Consider the following 19,126-nt stretch of genomic DNA (forward strand, 5'->3'; position numbering starts at 1 on the left):
CTTTACCCCACTATACTGCACCAGTACTGCTTCCCATTATACTGCCCCACTATACTGCAACATTGCTACTTCCCATTCTCCTACTATAATTACAGAATTACACGTTCACCCCGCTATATTGCACCATTACTGGTTTCACAAGACTATAGTTGACTAGTATTAATTCATATAATGCCACTATATTGCACCATTACTTCACTATACTGCATCATTACTCCTTGCCATTACTCCATTATACTGCACCATTACTCCTTGTCATTTCCCCACTGTTCTGCACAATTACTGCTTCCCAGCATCTCACTAGATTGGACCATTACTCCTTACTATTAGCCTATTATGCCTTTGCATTACTGCTTTATGTTACTATTTGCTTGACTCTACTGCATCAGAACTGTTTTACAACACCTCACTCTACTTCACCAATTCTAACCATTGCACCATTAGCACTTCTCATCACCCCACAATACTGCACCATTGTTGTTTCCCATAACTCCACTGTGCTGCACCATTTCTGCGTCCTGTCACTCCTTCATGCTGTGCCATTATTGGTTTCCATTACCCTCATTACAGCTTTCTATATTGCACCATAGTTGATGTTTGTCATTCTACTGTAATGCAGAATTGCTCCTTCCATTACCCCACTATCCTGCACCATTGTTGGTTCCCATCACCCCATCACAGAGTTATAGGGAGTCTCTTTGTGAAGAGGGTTTTCCTATGAATGAATGTAATAGGGCTGCTGGGTCAGTGGACAGAGCACCACCTCTGCTGAGTGTGGGCAGACCTTCTACCAGCTAGGCATCCCAGACAGTGTTAGTGACAGTGGGGTATATTTATTAACAGTGGAGACAAACGTCACCAGTGATGTTGCCCATAGCAACCAATCAGCAATTAGATCTCAACGATCACTTATAAGTTAGAAAACAAAAGCAAAGATCTGAATGACTGCTATAGGCAACATCACCTGTGATGCTTGTCTCCAGTGTTAATAAATACCCTCCTAAGTTCATAAAGGAATGGTGATCCATGAGAGAGGTAAATATCAGCCAGTAGGATGGTGTGTGGTGATGGCATTCTTTAGTGAAACAAATATGCAGTAGAAAATCACAGATAGCTGAAGTGGCAAGTTTAAAAATAATGCAACAAGGTGATGGTATATGCCCAGGATGAGTTGCAAGGTAATAAAGCATTCTCCCCCCATGCCCAGCTGCAGGCACCAGTCTGCTGTCAGTGCAGTGGCATTTGCCTGTAATTGAGATGTGTGTGTTTTTCTTGTTGAACAGATGGCAGAGCGTGTGTGCTCAGGGAGGCTGCTAAACTATCACTGTTATCCCTGGGCCAGCACAGAACCAGCTCCTGTGCCTCCGCCATGAGCAAGGAATTCCGTGCCAAGAGAGCATATGCCCAAGGAAGGGCTAGTACTGCTAGGGAATTGGCACATCTGGAACAGCTAGTGCAGTGGCAGAATCAGACTGACTGAGGGTAGACTGCCAGAAGCCTCTTTTGCACAGTAGGCGAGAGTATGGACAGAAAAAGTCTTAACCTGCCACTGACACAACTGAATACATACGCTGAAAATAAGCCACCAGTAGTACAGGGAGCCCCATCACTTGCAGAGAGGCAAAAAGAGCAGAAATACATATTTCTAGTGTAATTGAAGCACATTTTTATCTTTTCACCATATTTTTCACAACTGAGGCAGGACAGGGAGGGCATTTTTCCTAGGCATGGCTAGATATTACCAGTAGTAAGTTATCAGTTTCCTACCTGTATTGTAGGTTGGCAATAACTATGGAACTAGCCAGAAGAGTAGCTTAAGTTTGACACACTTGGTATATACATAGAGATGATTTATTAAGGGTTCCTGTATGTAGAAGGAATCTCACCTGCACTTTCTGTGCTCCATTTTTTTGTTCCAAGTATGCTGGGGATTATTTGGCTTTTGCAGGAGCCATAATATAGATTACTTGTTGCCAATACTTCTGCACCTATTGGCACACACAGATGATTTATTAAGGGTTCCTGTATGTAGAAGGAATCTCACCTGCACTTTCTGTGCTCCATTTTTTTGTTCCAAGTATGCTGGGGATTATTTGGCTTTTGCAGGAGCCATAATATAGATTACTTGCTGCCAATACTTCTGCACCTATTGGCAAACACAGATAAAATATGTAGATGGCACTTATTCTTAATTTCAGTCCTCAGATGTGGTTTCCCTACAACTCCCAGCATGCTCCAGCAAAGAAAGCATCACCAGGGGCCCCCAAGTTAAGGAACAGCCATGTATGGATTATGGATACCAATGTGAAGGCTCCTAAGGGGAACAGCTATTCAGCAGCTGCCTATTGCAGCACAATGCAACCTGCAGCATTATATATGTATCTGGACTTCCAGATGTTGGGAAATTTATATCCCACCATTCCCCATAGCCTATGGCTTTGGAGGGGTGCTGGGAGCTTAAGTCCACAGCGGTCACTGTATAGTTCATCTGAGCCTCTTTCATTCAATTTCTGTAGAATATCCTATTACTTAAGTGACATATAGTAAGGATAATGCTGGGAACATGTACATGCCTGTCTGCTGCTATAAAGCCCAAATCCCCAGTATGTGCCGTCTGTGCGCGCTTACTCTTTCTCTCCCCATATCTATATCTCCGGCAATAACTTGCTGACATTGGCAGCAGAACAGCAATGCATCCTGCTCCTTTTCTTGAAATGAAAATCCCCTAGAAAGACTAATACAATGGGGCAGATTTGCAAAGTGCGGGAGACAGGCGCGATGAGCAGAGATTTGAGGCAGGAGAGAGGAAATTGTGAGATCCAAGAGGAGGGGAGCCGAATTCCCAGGACACAGTTCACTGGCTGTATTATCAGCGAGCCACGTTCAGATGTCTCACTGCGCGTCCGACAAGGGCATTCTGAAAAGCAAATAGGGGGCCAGGCGAGGAAATTGATTTCTCAGGGGCTGCGCGCCTCCCCTCCCCGCAAGAAGGAGCCGGGCACATGGCCGCCAATGGCTGGGAGCTGTCCAAGTGCTGAAGAGAGATAATGCCAGTGATCCCGGGGGAATCTTATCTGTGCGCACAGGGCCTGACTTTCAGAGTCAAGGTTCCAGAGCTTCCCTTGCTTCGGGGAGGAGACAGGTGGTTCGGTGGCGTACACCCGTCCATGGGGTGTAATTGCTGGCACAAAGGGTGACGCTTTAACTGTGTTGGTGCTGGGGAGATTTCAGTGCTTACCTGATGGGATAAACTTATAAACTAAATAACTGATGCTTCTAAACCAAGATACCTAGAACTCAAATTGTTATGGTTTCATACACATATGTTCTTAACAGAGGCTCGAATGTATTGACTGGATTTTGCACATGGCATTCTCTTAGGGTGAATGTGTGGGGCTATATGAGTTATGGCACAGTTTGCTGCTATTTTGTCTTAGTAATGCCCCCCCCCCACCAAAAAAAAAAGGGAGTCAAAGTGCTAATAAAAGTCTATGTGATTATATTCTGAAAATATAGATCTGCAATTCAAGGCTCATATTATAAGGATATGTGCTTGATTGTCCTTACCTTTGCTATAGAGATTGCCAGTGATTTTTCTCTCTCCAGATGGTTAATTTACCTTTAAATGTTTCCTGGAGCACTGCCCTGCCCTGGATTCTACCTTCCCTGTCTCCTGTTGATAGATGAGGAGATGCCGGCTGCTGTCATTTTTATTTCATCCCGTGACAGTCACTGATCAGTAGGGTGTATGTTTAGGAGGCAAAGAAAGAGATGTCAACAGGCAGCTCCCGGGTGCAGCATTCTTCCTTCTAGTCGGAGCACCACACTAACACGTTAGCTTACTGACGGCAGTACAAAAACCAGCACTACGATACACATATTATGCATTGGGTTGTCTTGTAAATTAGGGTGTGACACTTGTAATATTCAAGATCCCATCAGTGACCTTTTTCAGCACCCTTGGAGCCCCCACAGGACAATCTAACATTCTATTTGCCCAGAAGCTACAGGGTTTGTGGCCAAAACTGTTTGGCCCTTGAGAGATCTTCATACTTAGAGGAACAGAAGAGAAACCCCTGAGGTAGGCAGTGAAGGAGGCCAACTATAAGGGAACCAGAAGAGACCCATAGGGTGGGCACTGTAATTGACTCCTACATGTAGGGCAACAGGAGAGAGAGATCCAAGAATGGAAGAGGAAAATATCTACATGGAAGTGTTCAGTCTGAACTTATTACATAGTATAAGTGATTATAACATATATTAATATCAAAGCCACCTCAGATAAATAAAACATAGCACTCATACTGTCCCAAATGTATTCATTTGTAATTTAACTGAAGATATATTGCTACATGGATGTTTGCCCGTACCAGTACACAGTATGTAGGTGCGCGTGCCTGATGGCAGCACTCAGGTAACATTTGGGCCCGTGCCAAGGTACAGCCCTTACCTCTAACCCCCTCATGCAGTGATGAGTAGAATATATTATAATGCGCACTGTCACTCAGTATGTAGGTTACCAGTAAGACGTGTGGCTTATACTAAAGGCAGCCAGGAAACAGAAATCCTCTGGTCCCCTGTTTTACCCATGGGGTAAGCCCCTCTGCCCTTTACTCCTCCACAATCTGTAATTTATTTATTTTTTTCTTTTGGTTCCTGACGCCCTTAGCGATGCCTCCCGCCTGCTGCATGAATGATGTGCTAATCCATTCTGTGCCTCAGACAAGTGTATCGACCTGCTCTAAACAGACCGCAGGGCTCACGCTGAAATGAAAAGCTCAGATGCACTCATTCAGTGGCACAGGCAGACGATTGCTGCTCTCCTTGGCTTTCTCTCTTTATAACTTGCCCCTTTGTTGGCATTAAACCCTGATCAAACTAAGCCCTTCCCCGGTTAGTCCTTTGTCTATGTCCTTCTATCAGTATATCACCCCATTTGTCCCTTTTTTATTAGCTTTGTCACGCCCTTCTATTAATCAGCATCCCCTACATCACTCTGAGTGTTCTGCTTTGGGTTTCCCTTGCTCTCCCCTTGTTTGTACTGCACTATTTCCCTCTAGAATCCATTCTAAGCAGCTTTATATGGTAACGCTGGGGTGCTTGCAGGTTTGAGTTGCCCCTGACTCTTTCTTTGCTTGGGTGAAAGGGAGAATTTTAGCCACTTTTCCTATGACCAGTAACATAACTAAAAGTTAAAAAGCCCTAGAGGAAATCCTTTTAGGTCTCCAACCCCCACAACCGTTGAGGAAAAAGTTCAGATTTGTTTATATATTAAAATGACAGAATTGTCAAGGACCACACAGGAGCCCCATAATGTCTTAAAAGTTTCCATCCATAACTCGTCTCCAGACAGCTGCATCTAAAACATAATGCACCTAATATCTCTTTGAGACTGATGGAACCATTCCACTGGGTTTTGTAGTCCCACAAATGCCCACAAATGTTATACATGCCAACCTTTCCTTCCACTCAGAATCCTATCCACCTCATGGCTCAGAAAGTAAGTGTGGCCGTGTAACCTTCTACCATCCTGTCTTCCTCATGCACATAACCCTTTGCCCTGTTAATTTCACTTTTCTGGCCGAGGTACCCCTTGCTGCTCCTTTGCCCTGTGTGTGCTGCCTCGTGCCTACCTTTCTGCCACTGCCCTTCCTCACTATTGCTTTTTTAGAATTTCTCACTATCCCTTTTCCTGATATATATTTTTCTTCTTTCCTTCCATCTGTCCCTATGTCTCACCCCACCAATCATAACCTTGTGTCCTTCTTCACCCTCTCCCACACCTCATCCCCCCCTCCTCCGACGGCAGTTTGTAAAGCCTGGCAGCTGAGGATGCCCTTAGCCCCTGTGCAGTGAATGTTCAGCCCTGATATTTGTTTCAGTAAATGGAATGAATGATACCAGGCGCGGGCTGTGCCAGATGGGTAATAAAGATTCAAGCCGAGAATATTATACCCAGCTCAGCATGTGAAAACAAACAGTTAGACTGCCAGCCAGAGCCGGCTCTATACACACATATATCATCCAGTGTAGCACACACACACGCTACAGAAGCTCTATGTATGAATCACTCTACCTTATATGCAAACATACATTGGCACTGTTATGCTGTATACTACCTGTATATACAGTGTGCCTTACAGCTGCGTCACTGAATTACCTGCAGCACTGTATGTGCTTCATGCTCTGTAAACCCTTTGTGTGCCGGGAACGCACTCCCTATTGCTTTGTCTGAAATCTCTGCCAGAGCTGTTTTTAGCAGTGATGTAGCCCAAGGCAAAACAGAACTGTCCAACCTATATACCTTAAGGCTGTTGTTTATGTAACCCTCTCCCAACAGTAGGGACATATATATGGACATATATAACATGTTAATTTTGGCATATTGCCCTATTGTCACCATCCGGCCCTATTATACATACTGTCCTTTATGCTTGCTAACTAAAAATGCTGCTCTAGGGCATGCACAGTGACTAAAGGGGATTGCAATTTAATAAAAACCCCACACAGACAGGGCCACCATCAGAAACTCTGGGGCCCTGTACAAGTGTTTATGGGCCCCCCATAAAGACAAGTGCACAGTACGTCCCTTTTCTGTGCAATATAAACAGCTGATGGTACACTATACTATTCATAAGTTTAGTTTAGTTCCAATAATTAATGCACTAATTAACAGTCGGTTCTTTTTGGGTTATTGGAGTTTGTTTAAACCCTACACTCCTTCCTGCCTCTGCTTTGCGCTGTCATTGCTTGATATCGAAGTTATGTATGTTTTTGCATGTTACGTAAACTGGGTAAGTTTAGGGGCCCAGTGATGTAGCTGAGGGGCCCAATAAGCAGTCATTTCCCTGCTGTAAAGTTCATTTAGGAGACGCTCATATAATTTAGTGCAGGGATCCCCAACCTTTCTTACTCGTGAGCCACAGTGAAATGTAAAAAGACTTGGAGAGCAACACAAGCACCATAAAAGTTCATGGAGGAGCCAAATAAGGGCTAAGGTTGGCTATTAGGCAGCCTCTATGCACACTATCAGCTTACAGGGGGCTTTATTTGGTAGTAACTCTTGTTTTTATTCAACCAAAACTTGCCCCCAAGTCAGGAATTCAAAAATAACTCCCTGGTTTGGGGGCACTGAGAGCAACACCCAAGGGGTTGGTAAGCAACATGTTGCCCCCTGAGCCACTGGTTGGGGATCACTGATTTAGTGGATATATCCCAGAACAGCTGGTGTTACTCTATAATAAACAGTTCATATAAATAGTTAAAATGAATAACTAATGTGCTAATAAGCCAGTCAGTTATTGGGGACAGTGGCATTTAGCTAGATGTTTAGTGGAGTTTGCCGCTGCCACCCTTTTTAAGCTTCTCTGCACTTGATACACAAGTTACGTAAGTTTGTCTAGGCAATTCTTGTAGAAGTTAAGTAAACTGTGTACGTTTTGACAAAACTTATGCAATTTACATCGCAGCCGGTACAGTAGTGCCCCCATTCCCCCCCAGTGGTGGCCCTGCATACAGGACAACAGGTATTTTCAAAGATACAAAGAACAGGTTTGGATATAGAAGACAATTAGTTTTCCTGGTTGACTAGAACAAGTAGGCAATCTTAAAGCAGGGCTGTTCAACTGGAGGCTGCAGTCCAGATGTGGCCCTCCATGGGATTTGAATGGCCCCCAGTCTGCTTAAAAGCTCCATAGACATCACTGTATGACATCATCATTTTAATGTAATCCGGCCCACAAACATGTTGTATGAGCAATAACCGGCACAATACATGTACTAAGTTGGCCAGAACTGCTATAGAGGTCTTTCAAAGGTTATTGCTTGATAGAGGCAAGCATTCTGCCATTTTTCATGATCGTTTTACCACTGGAGGGCACTGCTACATCACAGCCCATGGATAAGGTTTCCTATCTATATCCATTTGTTAACTAGAACATACATATCGGTGCAAACACATATACTGTATATAAGGAAATGATGCCCTTATTATTGCTTTATGCCAGTGTTCAAGTGAATATTTATTGGGAAATAAAGTCAACGTGAAGCCTGCTTTTCTATAAATAGAGTGCATTTTCCTTTTAGCCCTTCACTGCAGAGGATTTTCTCGCTCCAGTGCTAATGACAAGTCTCACTCATCATTTAGTGCCTAGGGATTCACCAACCCACCACCCAGCGGAGGATGTCGAACGTGACTCATTTTGTTCACTGAAGGGGTTAAAATGAAATTAAAATAAAAAACCCACTAATAGCTGTGTCTCCATATCTTAGCTATATATGTGAATCAAAAGGGATTACAATCCACTTGGCAGAAAGCATCTCTGTCAGGCTGGGGGCTATAAAATGCCTTGGAGGGCCACATCTGGCCCACTGAATCCCAGTTGGGCAACTGTGCTGGTAGAGCATAATAATATGTTGGGACCAGCTGCAATGCTGAAATGCAGATTCACCCTTGCATTGCGCTTCTTTTGGGTTTAGCATTTGAAAAAATAAAAGGGAAACATTAATTGTACAGGCAAGTCATTTACAGTCACAGGCACATACACAGGGAAACACAGACCCATTCATGTCCCAGACACACAAATATACATTGGCACACTCACATACACATAGATTCATGATTAAATCATATCAGCTTCCCTTCACAGGGTGCTGGGAACCATTTTGCTGCCCCAGCATTTACCAGTGGCTTATAAAAAAGCATTGAAAGTGCCAGGGGTCAGATATGGCATATTTATGCCTCCCCTTATTTGTTAAAAGGCTGCCACAAAGCTTCAATACAAGACAGAGCATTTGCTCAGAAATGTACTCTGACAACCCTGATTCTTTCTCCCCCCCCCTCAAAACATCTGAATTTATAATCCTACAAGATGAACAGATGTAAAAAGTTGTAATTCAATGATTATGTTGCTATCTTTGTCTCTTTTTGAGGAATTAGGTATTGCACTCGTGGGAAGTCACATTTTATGCCTTGTTGGGATAATGAATATTATGGTAATATGCAGAGAATGTGAATTTTGGGAAGTTGGGGGGGAGAGAGGTGGGAAGAAGGCAGCAAGCAGGTCCCTTGTGTATGGTAATAAATAGGAAGTAAATTTGTCATTATAGCCTGAATCAGAGTGTGCTGGGGGGGGCGATCTAGGCTCCAGATTTAATTAAATCCTTTTTTAATATTCAGACATCTAAACTGCATAATTCCCCTGTACTGCAAAACGGAGAGCAATATTAAGACAAACAGTCAGCGTGGATTACTAAACGTCTGTGAGAGGAGAGTCAATACTCACGAGCTGCACTGGAAAAGATACTGGGAGCAATGGGAAACAGGTTAACTCTTCCTCAGCCAGAGAAAGCTGCAGGCAGGAGAGAGATTACCCCATACATATTCTTCTGTATGGACTATATTGCCCCTGCTTGTATCACCTTTTGTGCATTGGGGTCTGTTTGTCTCAGCCTCTAGTACTTGATTGGCTGCTGGCAGGGGCATAGCTAAAGGCTCTTGGGTCAAGTGTCAGATTGGTTCTTCTAGGGCCCATCCAGAGACCCAAAACCCTGGTCCCACTCTTACAGCAATTATATACAGATACTGACAAAAGTTGTAGGTTCTTATATAGGAATTAAAAATAGGTGGATGGGAATTTCCTTAGGCTAGAGCCCACTATGGTCTGGGCACACTTAGAGATCCTCTAGTAGACCCTTCTGATCCTGCATCTGTACTGGGCCCAAACTTGGTCCGGGATCCTAAATTATCAACCCCAAATTTCTACCAGGTCCACAGTTAGAAATTAGGAATGCGCTGAACCCCAATTCCTTTGTAAAAGATTTGTCCGAATACCGAACCGATTCCAAATCCTAACTTGCATTTGCAAACTAAGCTATGGAAAATTTAAAGAGAACCACGCATTATACACTTCGTAACAGAAATGTCAATCTCTGTGTTTGTATGACGATAAGTTACATCATTTTAAAGATTCGGATTTGGTTCAACCAGGAACGTGGATTTGGGCAAATCAGAAAAAGTCAGAATCTTGGCCGAATCTTGAACCGAATCCTGGATTAGGTGCATCCCTAGTAGAAATTAGGGGGCCTATGGCAATGCGCAAAGCATAGGTACCCATCTGAGGAGATTAAAAACATAAATTGGCTATATCCAACCTGTAGCTGTCCAACTGCTGTTGTATCTTAACTTGCAGCATTTTAGTTTCTTAAATTCAGATGAATACAGTTGTGTAATTTGTTATTTACCGTAAGTCCAGCATGGGCTTCTGGCCATTAATTGGGTAGAGGGATCTAGAACCAGCCATTGGAATATACATTTTTCTCATCCTACTGGGAGAAGAGAAGGTTCTCAGGATATGCTTGATGTGAAAGTTGGAGATGAAGGGACACTAAAGATTCCAATGAGTATTAGTTGTAGAAATAGGTTCTTCTATGAGTGTTTGCTCTAGGGCCAAAGTTAGTCAATCATTACCAATATGTTTTGCCTCTTAATCATGCTCTGGAATTCTTGGCCCCACCCTGTGTGCTCTCTGACATATTATGGGCCATCAGTGTGACCCTGTTCTTCACTGCAACATATACAGTAGGTGCAACAGTTTATCTGGCCAGTCATTGAGTCATATTCCTTGTCTGTGACTCAAAAAATCATGCCATTTTGCCAACAGGGTACAGGAAGTGAAAACAGCTTGGGTTTTGAACAGATGGCATTGTAATTTGCTTTAGTTTGGGCACCATGATAAATGCTATCGCTTCCTTCCATCCGGCATATTTCTAGCTCAGTGTATTGAAGAACATAAATCTCTTCTCCCCTATATAATACTTACGCCATACATATCTCTCCCTATCTCTTGGCCAGGCACAGTTTAATTTCTCTTCCTAACAACTATAGCTATACATATCTCTATCCACATCTATAGACAGGCAGAGTTCAGGGATACAATAATCTTTCTTTCTCCTAATATGAAGATACTAGTGATATGTAAGCAGAAACAAAAGCTGCGCCAACACATAGGGCTCTAATTATAAACCGGTGGAAAATATTTGATGCTTGAAAGTGATGTACAATCCCTGTTATGAACATTGGCACGCAATGTGTGTATGATAGTACAGTGATATTTCCTAGGTTGCATCCACAATTGTGGCAGCCCACCAAGTATTATGTACTGCAACCTTTGAGGAGTGTTAGCAGTGGGTGCAGTTTTACTGGAATTCTGCGAGACAATCTTATATCTTCGGTTGAAACATGGTATTTTGCAGCACTTTTTGTCCCCTAGTAAATAGGCCCTGTTACCTATTGATTATTCTGATACCTTTATTAATATCAGTAACTAGGATTCCTCTGTTGGGGCATTCTTGTTCATAGACTCAGTAGTGCCCTTAAGAAGCCCATGTTCAGGCACCTTAGAATGCCAGGTTCTCTTACCTCAGTTCTGCACATTAGCGTGCTGCTTCTGGGTGTTCATTGTAAGGCTTTAGCACCCCACAGTACACCTTCCTACACAATAGATTGAAGTCAGCAAATGTCAGCAAATTTGTCAGCAAATTTGTGGCCATCTTATCTTTCACCTCAATATAGACATTATATGTATTTACCCTACCCTGTACTCATGCTAATTCCCTGGGTGCTCTCCTTGCTTTGCACAGCTAACTCCTAGATGTCATGGATACATACCCTTGGTGTTTCTGCCTATAAAGCTATGATTGGAGAAAGGGGGTGGAGGTGACTGTCACCAGGCCTTAAATCCCCCTGTCACAGTCAAGTCCCCTCATATGTCACTGTCCATCCTAAGTGAGGAATAGCTGCTGCCACGCTCTGACATCCCATGATGCCTTTCCTCTGACACCAACTTCCATCCTTCTCGGATATAAATCATCTTTCAACAAGAGGTTTCTAATGAAACTGCGCTTCTGAAATATGTATGTTTCCTTCTGGTCCCATTCCAACTCCTTCCCCCTGACATCTCTTCTCAGGAGGAGGAGGTGCCGGCTCACATTTAAGGAACAAGCCAAGAAGCAGAGCCAAGATAAAAAAAAAATATGACTCCGTGTCAGGACCATGTAACCTTGGGAAAGTTACTTTTATAACACCAAGTGGACTCCTGCATCCTGCAGACACACTCTGTATTCTAACTTGTGGCATAACTAGAATTTATGGGCCCCATAGCAAAATCATTTTAGGGACACTCACAAAATTTGACATTAACATTTACTGAAACAGCTTATCAGTCCATGTCATACTGGGCCGCCAATACCTCCTGGGTCCCCCAGCAAATGCAAGGCTTGTTTACTCCCAAGGCATGTAACCTACAAAGTAAGGCTATAAACATATTAATTTTTTTAGTGGTGGAGCTAAACCCTACTTTTCTGTATAGTCGCTGTCACTTGGCCTTTTTAAAGTGACGGATCCTCACACACTAGAGTATAGCAACACAGGCAGCTGAAGCAGAGGTACGGTGTTGCTCTGAAACATGTTGCTCTGGGTGCCTTTGGGTTTTTCTTAAATCTGAAACTGGGAAATAAATGTGGCAGTGTGATGCCAGGGCACCCATGTTACATGACCACAACCTTCTGCTACATATATATATATATATATATATATACCATTGTCCAGTTCTGTTTGGTTTAGATTCTGGGTTTAAACTAGGGTGTCCAAGGCCTCAGGGGCCTTCACCACAGTTGTGAAGTCCGCCATTTACTTTTGCCCACGATTGAGGATGGAGCACCCAAAAAAGGGAGTTTTCTTGGGTTGGTGTTGCCCACAAGGTCTGCAAGTAAACACTAAAATTTCTATTTTTCCACAATGCAATTCTTCCTCCCCCCAGCATTCCAGACTAATAGTAAGCACCCTCAAAGTAGCATGCCCTACAACTGGTGCATAATTAATTGTTTGCTTTGTTAAATTGCATGGTGCCAGTTTTTGGCGTGCTGTGCCAATAAACGTTATGTACAGCACTGTGGAATATGTGGGTGTTTATAGATAAATGTAATAATAATAATAATGACAACGGCATTAGCATGTTGTTCACTAGATGCAAGTCAGTTGCTTGTGTAGGCACAGCACACTAAAGGCACCCTGAAAATACCACCTCCTTTAATACAAGTTCTAAAGGACAAGGAAATCCTCAGTCACTGGAAGTTTGCCAATTGGTTAGACACCCAAAAGTGCCTCATCACTTACCTCTTACCAGAGGCTAATCTTCTTCTTCTGTTAAAAGCAAACTGGCCTGGGGTAGTTTTCTGAAAAGCGGCCAATGCCATCTTTTCCCACCCACCAGGGTATCCCCTGTGTGTATGGGCAATAATGAATTTTCCGAATATCTTACACTTTGCATGTGCCAAGCCTGACTTGAGGGTAACAGGTATGCAGTTAAATACACTTACAGGGGTGCCTAACAAATTGGAACCCCCAGTGGGTTTTCGTGTCCTTCAATTCCAGGGTTTCCCTGTATCAGTGGCTCTGTCGTTTGCACCTGTGCAGCCATATTGGCTCGCTTGCACGTAAGCATTGTCACCGGTTGTACAAGTTAGTACCTGCCATACAACAGTGGTCAGCCCCCAGTAGGATTTTTTTTTTGATGGCATGAAATCTCATCTTCCTCCACTTACAGGCACGCTTGTGTTTCCACTCAGTATGCATATTTGCTAATTGGCGTATTGAGGCAAGCTGCATGTGTATGGTTATAAGTGTGTATGAGCAAGGATGAATATATTGAAAAAACTGCTGGATTGTGAGAAAATGCAAATAGTGCATGTACTAAGTGAGGATCAGACTAATCAGATCCCAATATGCAGTTTAAAAGCAGGCTACAGTATAAAAAGCAGTCACGGTAGCTTTTGTGAGCAGGGTCACTGGCCCATTGGGTCCAGTTGTATTCCTTGTGGCGCTGTTGTGGTGCATCTATAGAAAAGGTTGGCACGCAAGGTACAGGTTTTAGTTATACAGGTATAGGATCTGTTATTCAGAAACCCGTTATCCAGAAAGTTCTGTATAAGGAAAGTCCATCTCCCATAGACTCCATTTTAATCAAATAATTACATTTTTTAAAGCTTATTTCCTTTTTCTCCAAAATATTAAAAACAGTACCTTGTACTTGGTCCTAACTTATATATAATTAATTCTTATTGGAGGCAAAACAATCCTATTGGGTTTATGCAATATTTAAATAATTTTTAGCAGGCTTAAGTTATGGAGATCCAAATTACGGAAAGATCTCTTATCCAGAAAACTGCAGGTCCCATACCTGTACTATATAAAGGGAATATGTGCTGCTGAATGGGAACCAAGTGTCACATTGATGTGCTGCTAACCACATAGGGAAACTAGGAAACAATCCAAATATTTATGGGCAAAATCTTCTATGTTATAATTTAGAGCTACACTAAACCTTAGCTATGAACTCATTAAAGCTGTGTCTCTACCAGCTGACTATTATTATTATAAAGAAGAGGATCTGAAATTATATTAAAACCACACAGGGGGATATTCATTATTTATAATGTTTTATTAATATATTTTAATATGTAATATTATTTATTTGTAATTTTTATGCAGTGTGACTTTATTGACAAATCTCATGGCTTAGACACTGCTGTTCATACCACAGGGTTTGGCACATGGTCTGTCCAAGTAGGGATTTCTTCTCAATATATTAATATATATATAGTGACTGAATCCTACTACCACCCCATCAGGATCAGGATCAGGATGAATTCTGAACCAAATCCTGGATCCACAGCATCCCTTGCCCCTCTTACTTCCCCTTTAGATCTGGTTTTTCCAGGGGTGAGGTGCAGCTGGAGAGTTCTGTAGAGTAGCTTGCCGGATCTTACCAGAAATAAATATTTATATAGTAAATCAAGGCACATCTATTGATTCTTCCCACCTTATTCCATCCTAGGAAAGTAAAGGAAAATTTCAACTCATTGGGAACTGATGGACTCACCTATCCTGTATGTTTGATGGACAGCTGTTTTAGCCAATCAAGTCAGATTGCCTCTGGCATATTCTCTCAGTTATCCCATCACTGGTTTCCTGGGAACAGGCGGCTCCATCTGCCTGCCTTTACATTCTGTGCTTGTTGCATGGGTTATGGGGTTTATCATCCCTTATTATTAGTTAAAAAAAATGTTCAGATTTTGTCAAAGAGAGATTTTTAAAAGTTGGAGGGGTAAAGTCGCATCCCATCAGAATCAGAAAGGAAGGCACTAACGGGGATTATAAGAGAAGCACCTAAGATGCAGTGGGGATAGGTGGAAGCTGGTGCTGACACTTTCTTTAATTGCTGGCACTGCCATGCTCTATAAAGGGAAAGTCTGGAAATGATCTCTAAATGGAAGGGCATGCTTTGAGAGTTAAAGGCTGGCACTGCTATCCTTAAAGGAGCAATATTTATAATATAGGTTCTGACTGGCATTGGCAATATTAGTACAACTGACCGGTAAAAATCAGTAAGCTTGTTATGTCACAGGGATGGGACTTTTCTAGGAGCCTTAAGGAATTTCTTCCCAGAATCCTGTTATGACATTTGCATACGTATGAGGCGGTCTCCTCAATCCCTTTAGCTTGTTCGTGTATCCCCACTCCTGGCTCTACCTAAGCTGATCAGAAAACCCTGCGCTACACTGATAAGCCCCAAAAAGGGCGAAACCGGTCTGTAGTTGGGAATCTGATCAGCTATTATCCTGGCTTCTGCTTTAAACCCAGTGGGTGAGCTTTAGCCTATAGGATAAACCCATGTAAATGGGACAAAGCCCATGTAAATGGACTTTTCTAGGAGCCTTAAGAAATTTCTTCCCAGGATCCTGTTATGACACAGGGATGGGACTAAAATGAGGAAACTCTTTATACTGTGATTGCTGTAATGTGCAGGTATAAACAAAATATAAAGACAGTCATCATGCCCGTGTCGTTCTGCAGATTGCCAGCTCACTTTGCTCTTCATATCTAAATCCCTGCCAGTGTCAGTGACCTCCATAGAAACCCAATCCCCAACTCTTTTCCAGCAGGAAAATAAAGGAGGGCTCAGGAATTCATGCAAATCACATTAATTCTGGCATCTCCCCTGTGAGCCAGCTATAAACTGCAGCCTAATTAAATATATTTTAACGATGTGAGTAATTTTTGCCACAGGGTGGATTCAGGGGGAAATTTAATATGAAATCACAAAAGCTGTTCCCAGCGTTGATTCTGTAAATTAATAACTAAGAGCCGAGTTGAGAAAGCTGCGTAGGGAATAGCAGGAGCTGGAGAGAAGGCATTGTGCAGGCCTGTCACTCTACCCCTAGTATCAACTCCCTGCACCACTCTCTAACAGCTTAATCACTCCACCCTAAACTTGCTTTGCACTGGCACATTAAAAAGCTGTCAGACACTGCACCCTCACCTTTGCACCCTAATGCACCCCATCCTTTCTCAGTAACCAACCACAGCACCCTGGGCTTCCTGTATTGCACTAAAGCCTTGCCTTATAGCACCCTTTTGCCCCTAAGCCTTACTCTATAGCACTTCTCTACCCCTAACTTGTTTTTTTTATAAACACCATTACACCCTTGCACCTACTTGCACACTAGCCCTTCTCTGTAGCACCCAAGCACATGACACTGTTATGTCTAATATCTATGTTTGACACACTACTATCCTATTTTTCAGAATTAAACATGTCCATATAAATAACCTGCCATGCTATCATTTTTGATCATCATCATTTTCTAAATTAGAGAGAAATGTCTTACTTTATTTCTCCTTTTCCCAACAGGTGGAACTGACGGGAAGCAGTATGTTTGACTATGTGCACCCAGGGGACCACGTGGAGATGGCAGAGCAGCTTGGGATGAAACTTCCCCCTGGTCGAGGGCTTCTTTCCCAGAGTGCCAATGATGATGGAGCCAGCTCAGCATCCTCATCTTCGCAGTCAGAGACCCCCGAGCCAGGTGAGTGAAAGATACATAGAGCCTTATTGGTAAGGTATTACCAGCTACTGTAAGTATTCATAAATACTAGATCCATCAGCAGTTAGGCGACATGGAATTGGGAACACCTTCTCATTTTCTGTTGATGTGTTGAATTCACATTCGGCAGACCTGTTAAAAAATTGATAGCTTTAGTGTTTAAAGGAGAAGGAAAGGCATTTTGGCATTTTACTGCCAATAGATTTGCCACAAGAATGCTATGTTAATTCTGCAGAAAGCTTTACCATACCTCAGTAAACAGCCCTAGAAGCTCCCTCCGTTTGTTTAAGATAGCAGCTGCCATTTTAGCTTGGTCTCAGTAGCTTCCGTGTTGTAGCTCTAGCTGTTGGTAGCTCAGATCAGACATTCTTATGGGAGGAGTGAATTGTTATGGGAGGGGGGAGCAAAAAAAGGGAGGGGAGGCGCACAGACACGTGCCCAAACCTAAAGGAGCTCTAAAGGAGAGGAAGTCTGATACCAAAAAAAATGTTTCCAAAAAGGAGACAAAAAAATTGTGAGTTTCTTTTGATAGAGGACTCAGTGCAGTGTTTCTGTGAGTGCTTATGGCTGTATTTACATAGACCTTTCTGATAAAGCTTACTTAGTTTTTGCCTTTGCTTATCCTTTAAAGCTTGATTTTTGTCTAGGCTAGCTGTGTGCTGGGGGTGTCCGTTAATGGAATGAAGAGTGTTCGTTCTACTTAGCTATATAATAATTTATTATTTTTGGTCCAGAGTCCATCAGAGCCAACCAACAGATGGGAGATTCCAACAGAATAGCAAGATGGCAGAACTCTGTATTGTGACTGAGAATTAAAGGGAAGGATGAGTGAGCCTAGGAATGTTCTGCCCAGTGTCACATTATACAGCACATAGAAACAACATTTTTTTACCACGCCGTGAGCATCAGGGGCTGAAACCATTGTACTGAATAAATCCTTTCACTTTCCATGTGCATTCCCTAAGCAGACACCGAGCTACTCGTGATCCCCCCGGAAGGCGGTGAAGGAAAGGGGGGGTTCGTCTGCAGCTCCGTGCTCCCCCTCTTCCCCATTGTACTCCAACGATAATTCAAGCATTAGGGGAAAATCCATTTATAAATTAAACAAAATGACTTGATATCCATCGTTCCCCAGTTCATCACGCTGTTCAAACAGCCACGAGATTGGCGTCTTGTCCCCGGCCTTCCGAGAGCCTTAGTAATTAGATCTGTGACGGATTTATCCTTTACTGATTGAAGCTTTAAATTAATTGAAGTTCCACGTTTGTGGTTTTGTGTTTTTTTTTTTTTTTTTTTAACACTGCGAGTTTTTCAGCCCCTGCTCATTCTCTCCGGCAATGTCTCCCGGGGAATGCTGGAAGCGTTTTTTCCCCTCTTGTTCTCTATGTATTTCAGCACAAAAGAGACAGGGTTTTGGAACTGAGAGCGTATTGTGAGCTTCTGTTTGTTTAGCTATTTACACCCCGTACAAACCCGTAGTACTCAGGGCATCGTTCCTTTCTCATTCTTGTGCAGATCATTGATTTTATCAGCCTTTTTCTGTTAGAAGAACATGACCTGTGAAAATAATTAGCATCTGTAATATCGTCTCTTGTGTGTTGGCTCTTCACACTTTACCACTGGCCTTCAGAATCCCCCTATGGAGCTTATTTACTAATATAGGAGCAGATTCGCATGTGTATGAGGTAGGGAACACATGACTTTAAGGGTTTGGGTTTGTTTTGGTTGAACACTTGCAATAACGATCTTTCTTGTGACCATTGGTTGCAGGAAAGATCGTTCCCACCCACCACTGACGTTTAGGGCTGAATTGTCAGATATAGAGGTAGAAACAATAGAAATTCTACCTCCACCTGCCGATTCAGCCTTAAACGTAAATTTTGCTTGGGCACCGTTGATCTTTTAACCTGCCCGATCAACAAGATGACCAATATCTGCAGCCTTTGCGCTATCAGTCATGCAACCAAAACTTGCCTCCTAACCAGGAATTCAAAAATAATCCCCTGCTTTGAGGCCACTGGGAGCAACATCCAAGGGGTTGGTGAGCGACATGTTGCTCAGGAGCCACTGGTTGGGGATCACTGCTCTAAAGCATAGGGCACAGAACAACAAGCTATATATAGACATAGCAGAGAGCTGGATCCTGTATAGAATGGCATACCAGATATATTATACTGTATAT

The 19,126-nt window shown here is 42.8% G+C and overlaps 1 protein-coding gene across 5 annotated transcripts in view; it reads left to right on the forward strand.

Annotated features, from left to right (window-relative positions):
• Positions 1–19,126, forward strand: part of npas3 (neuronal PAS domain protein 3) — a 284,441-nt gene that overhangs the window by 226,095 nt on the left and 39,220 nt on the right. For all 5 annotated transcript variants that reach the window (XM_012968644.3, XM_012968649.3, XM_012968646.3 and 2 more), the window contains 1 exon segment: positions 16,752–16,926. In XM_012968644.3, coding sequence (XP_012824098.2) covers positions 16,752–16,926 — 175 coding nt within the window.

This window comes from Xenopus tropicalis, chromosome 8 (genome assembly GCF_000004195.4).
Source record: "Xenopus tropicalis strain Nigerian chromosome 8, UCB_Xtro_10.0, whole genome shotgun sequence".
Lineage (NCBI taxonomy): Eukaryota > Metazoa > Chordata > Amphibia > Anura > Pipidae > Xenopus > Xenopus tropicalis.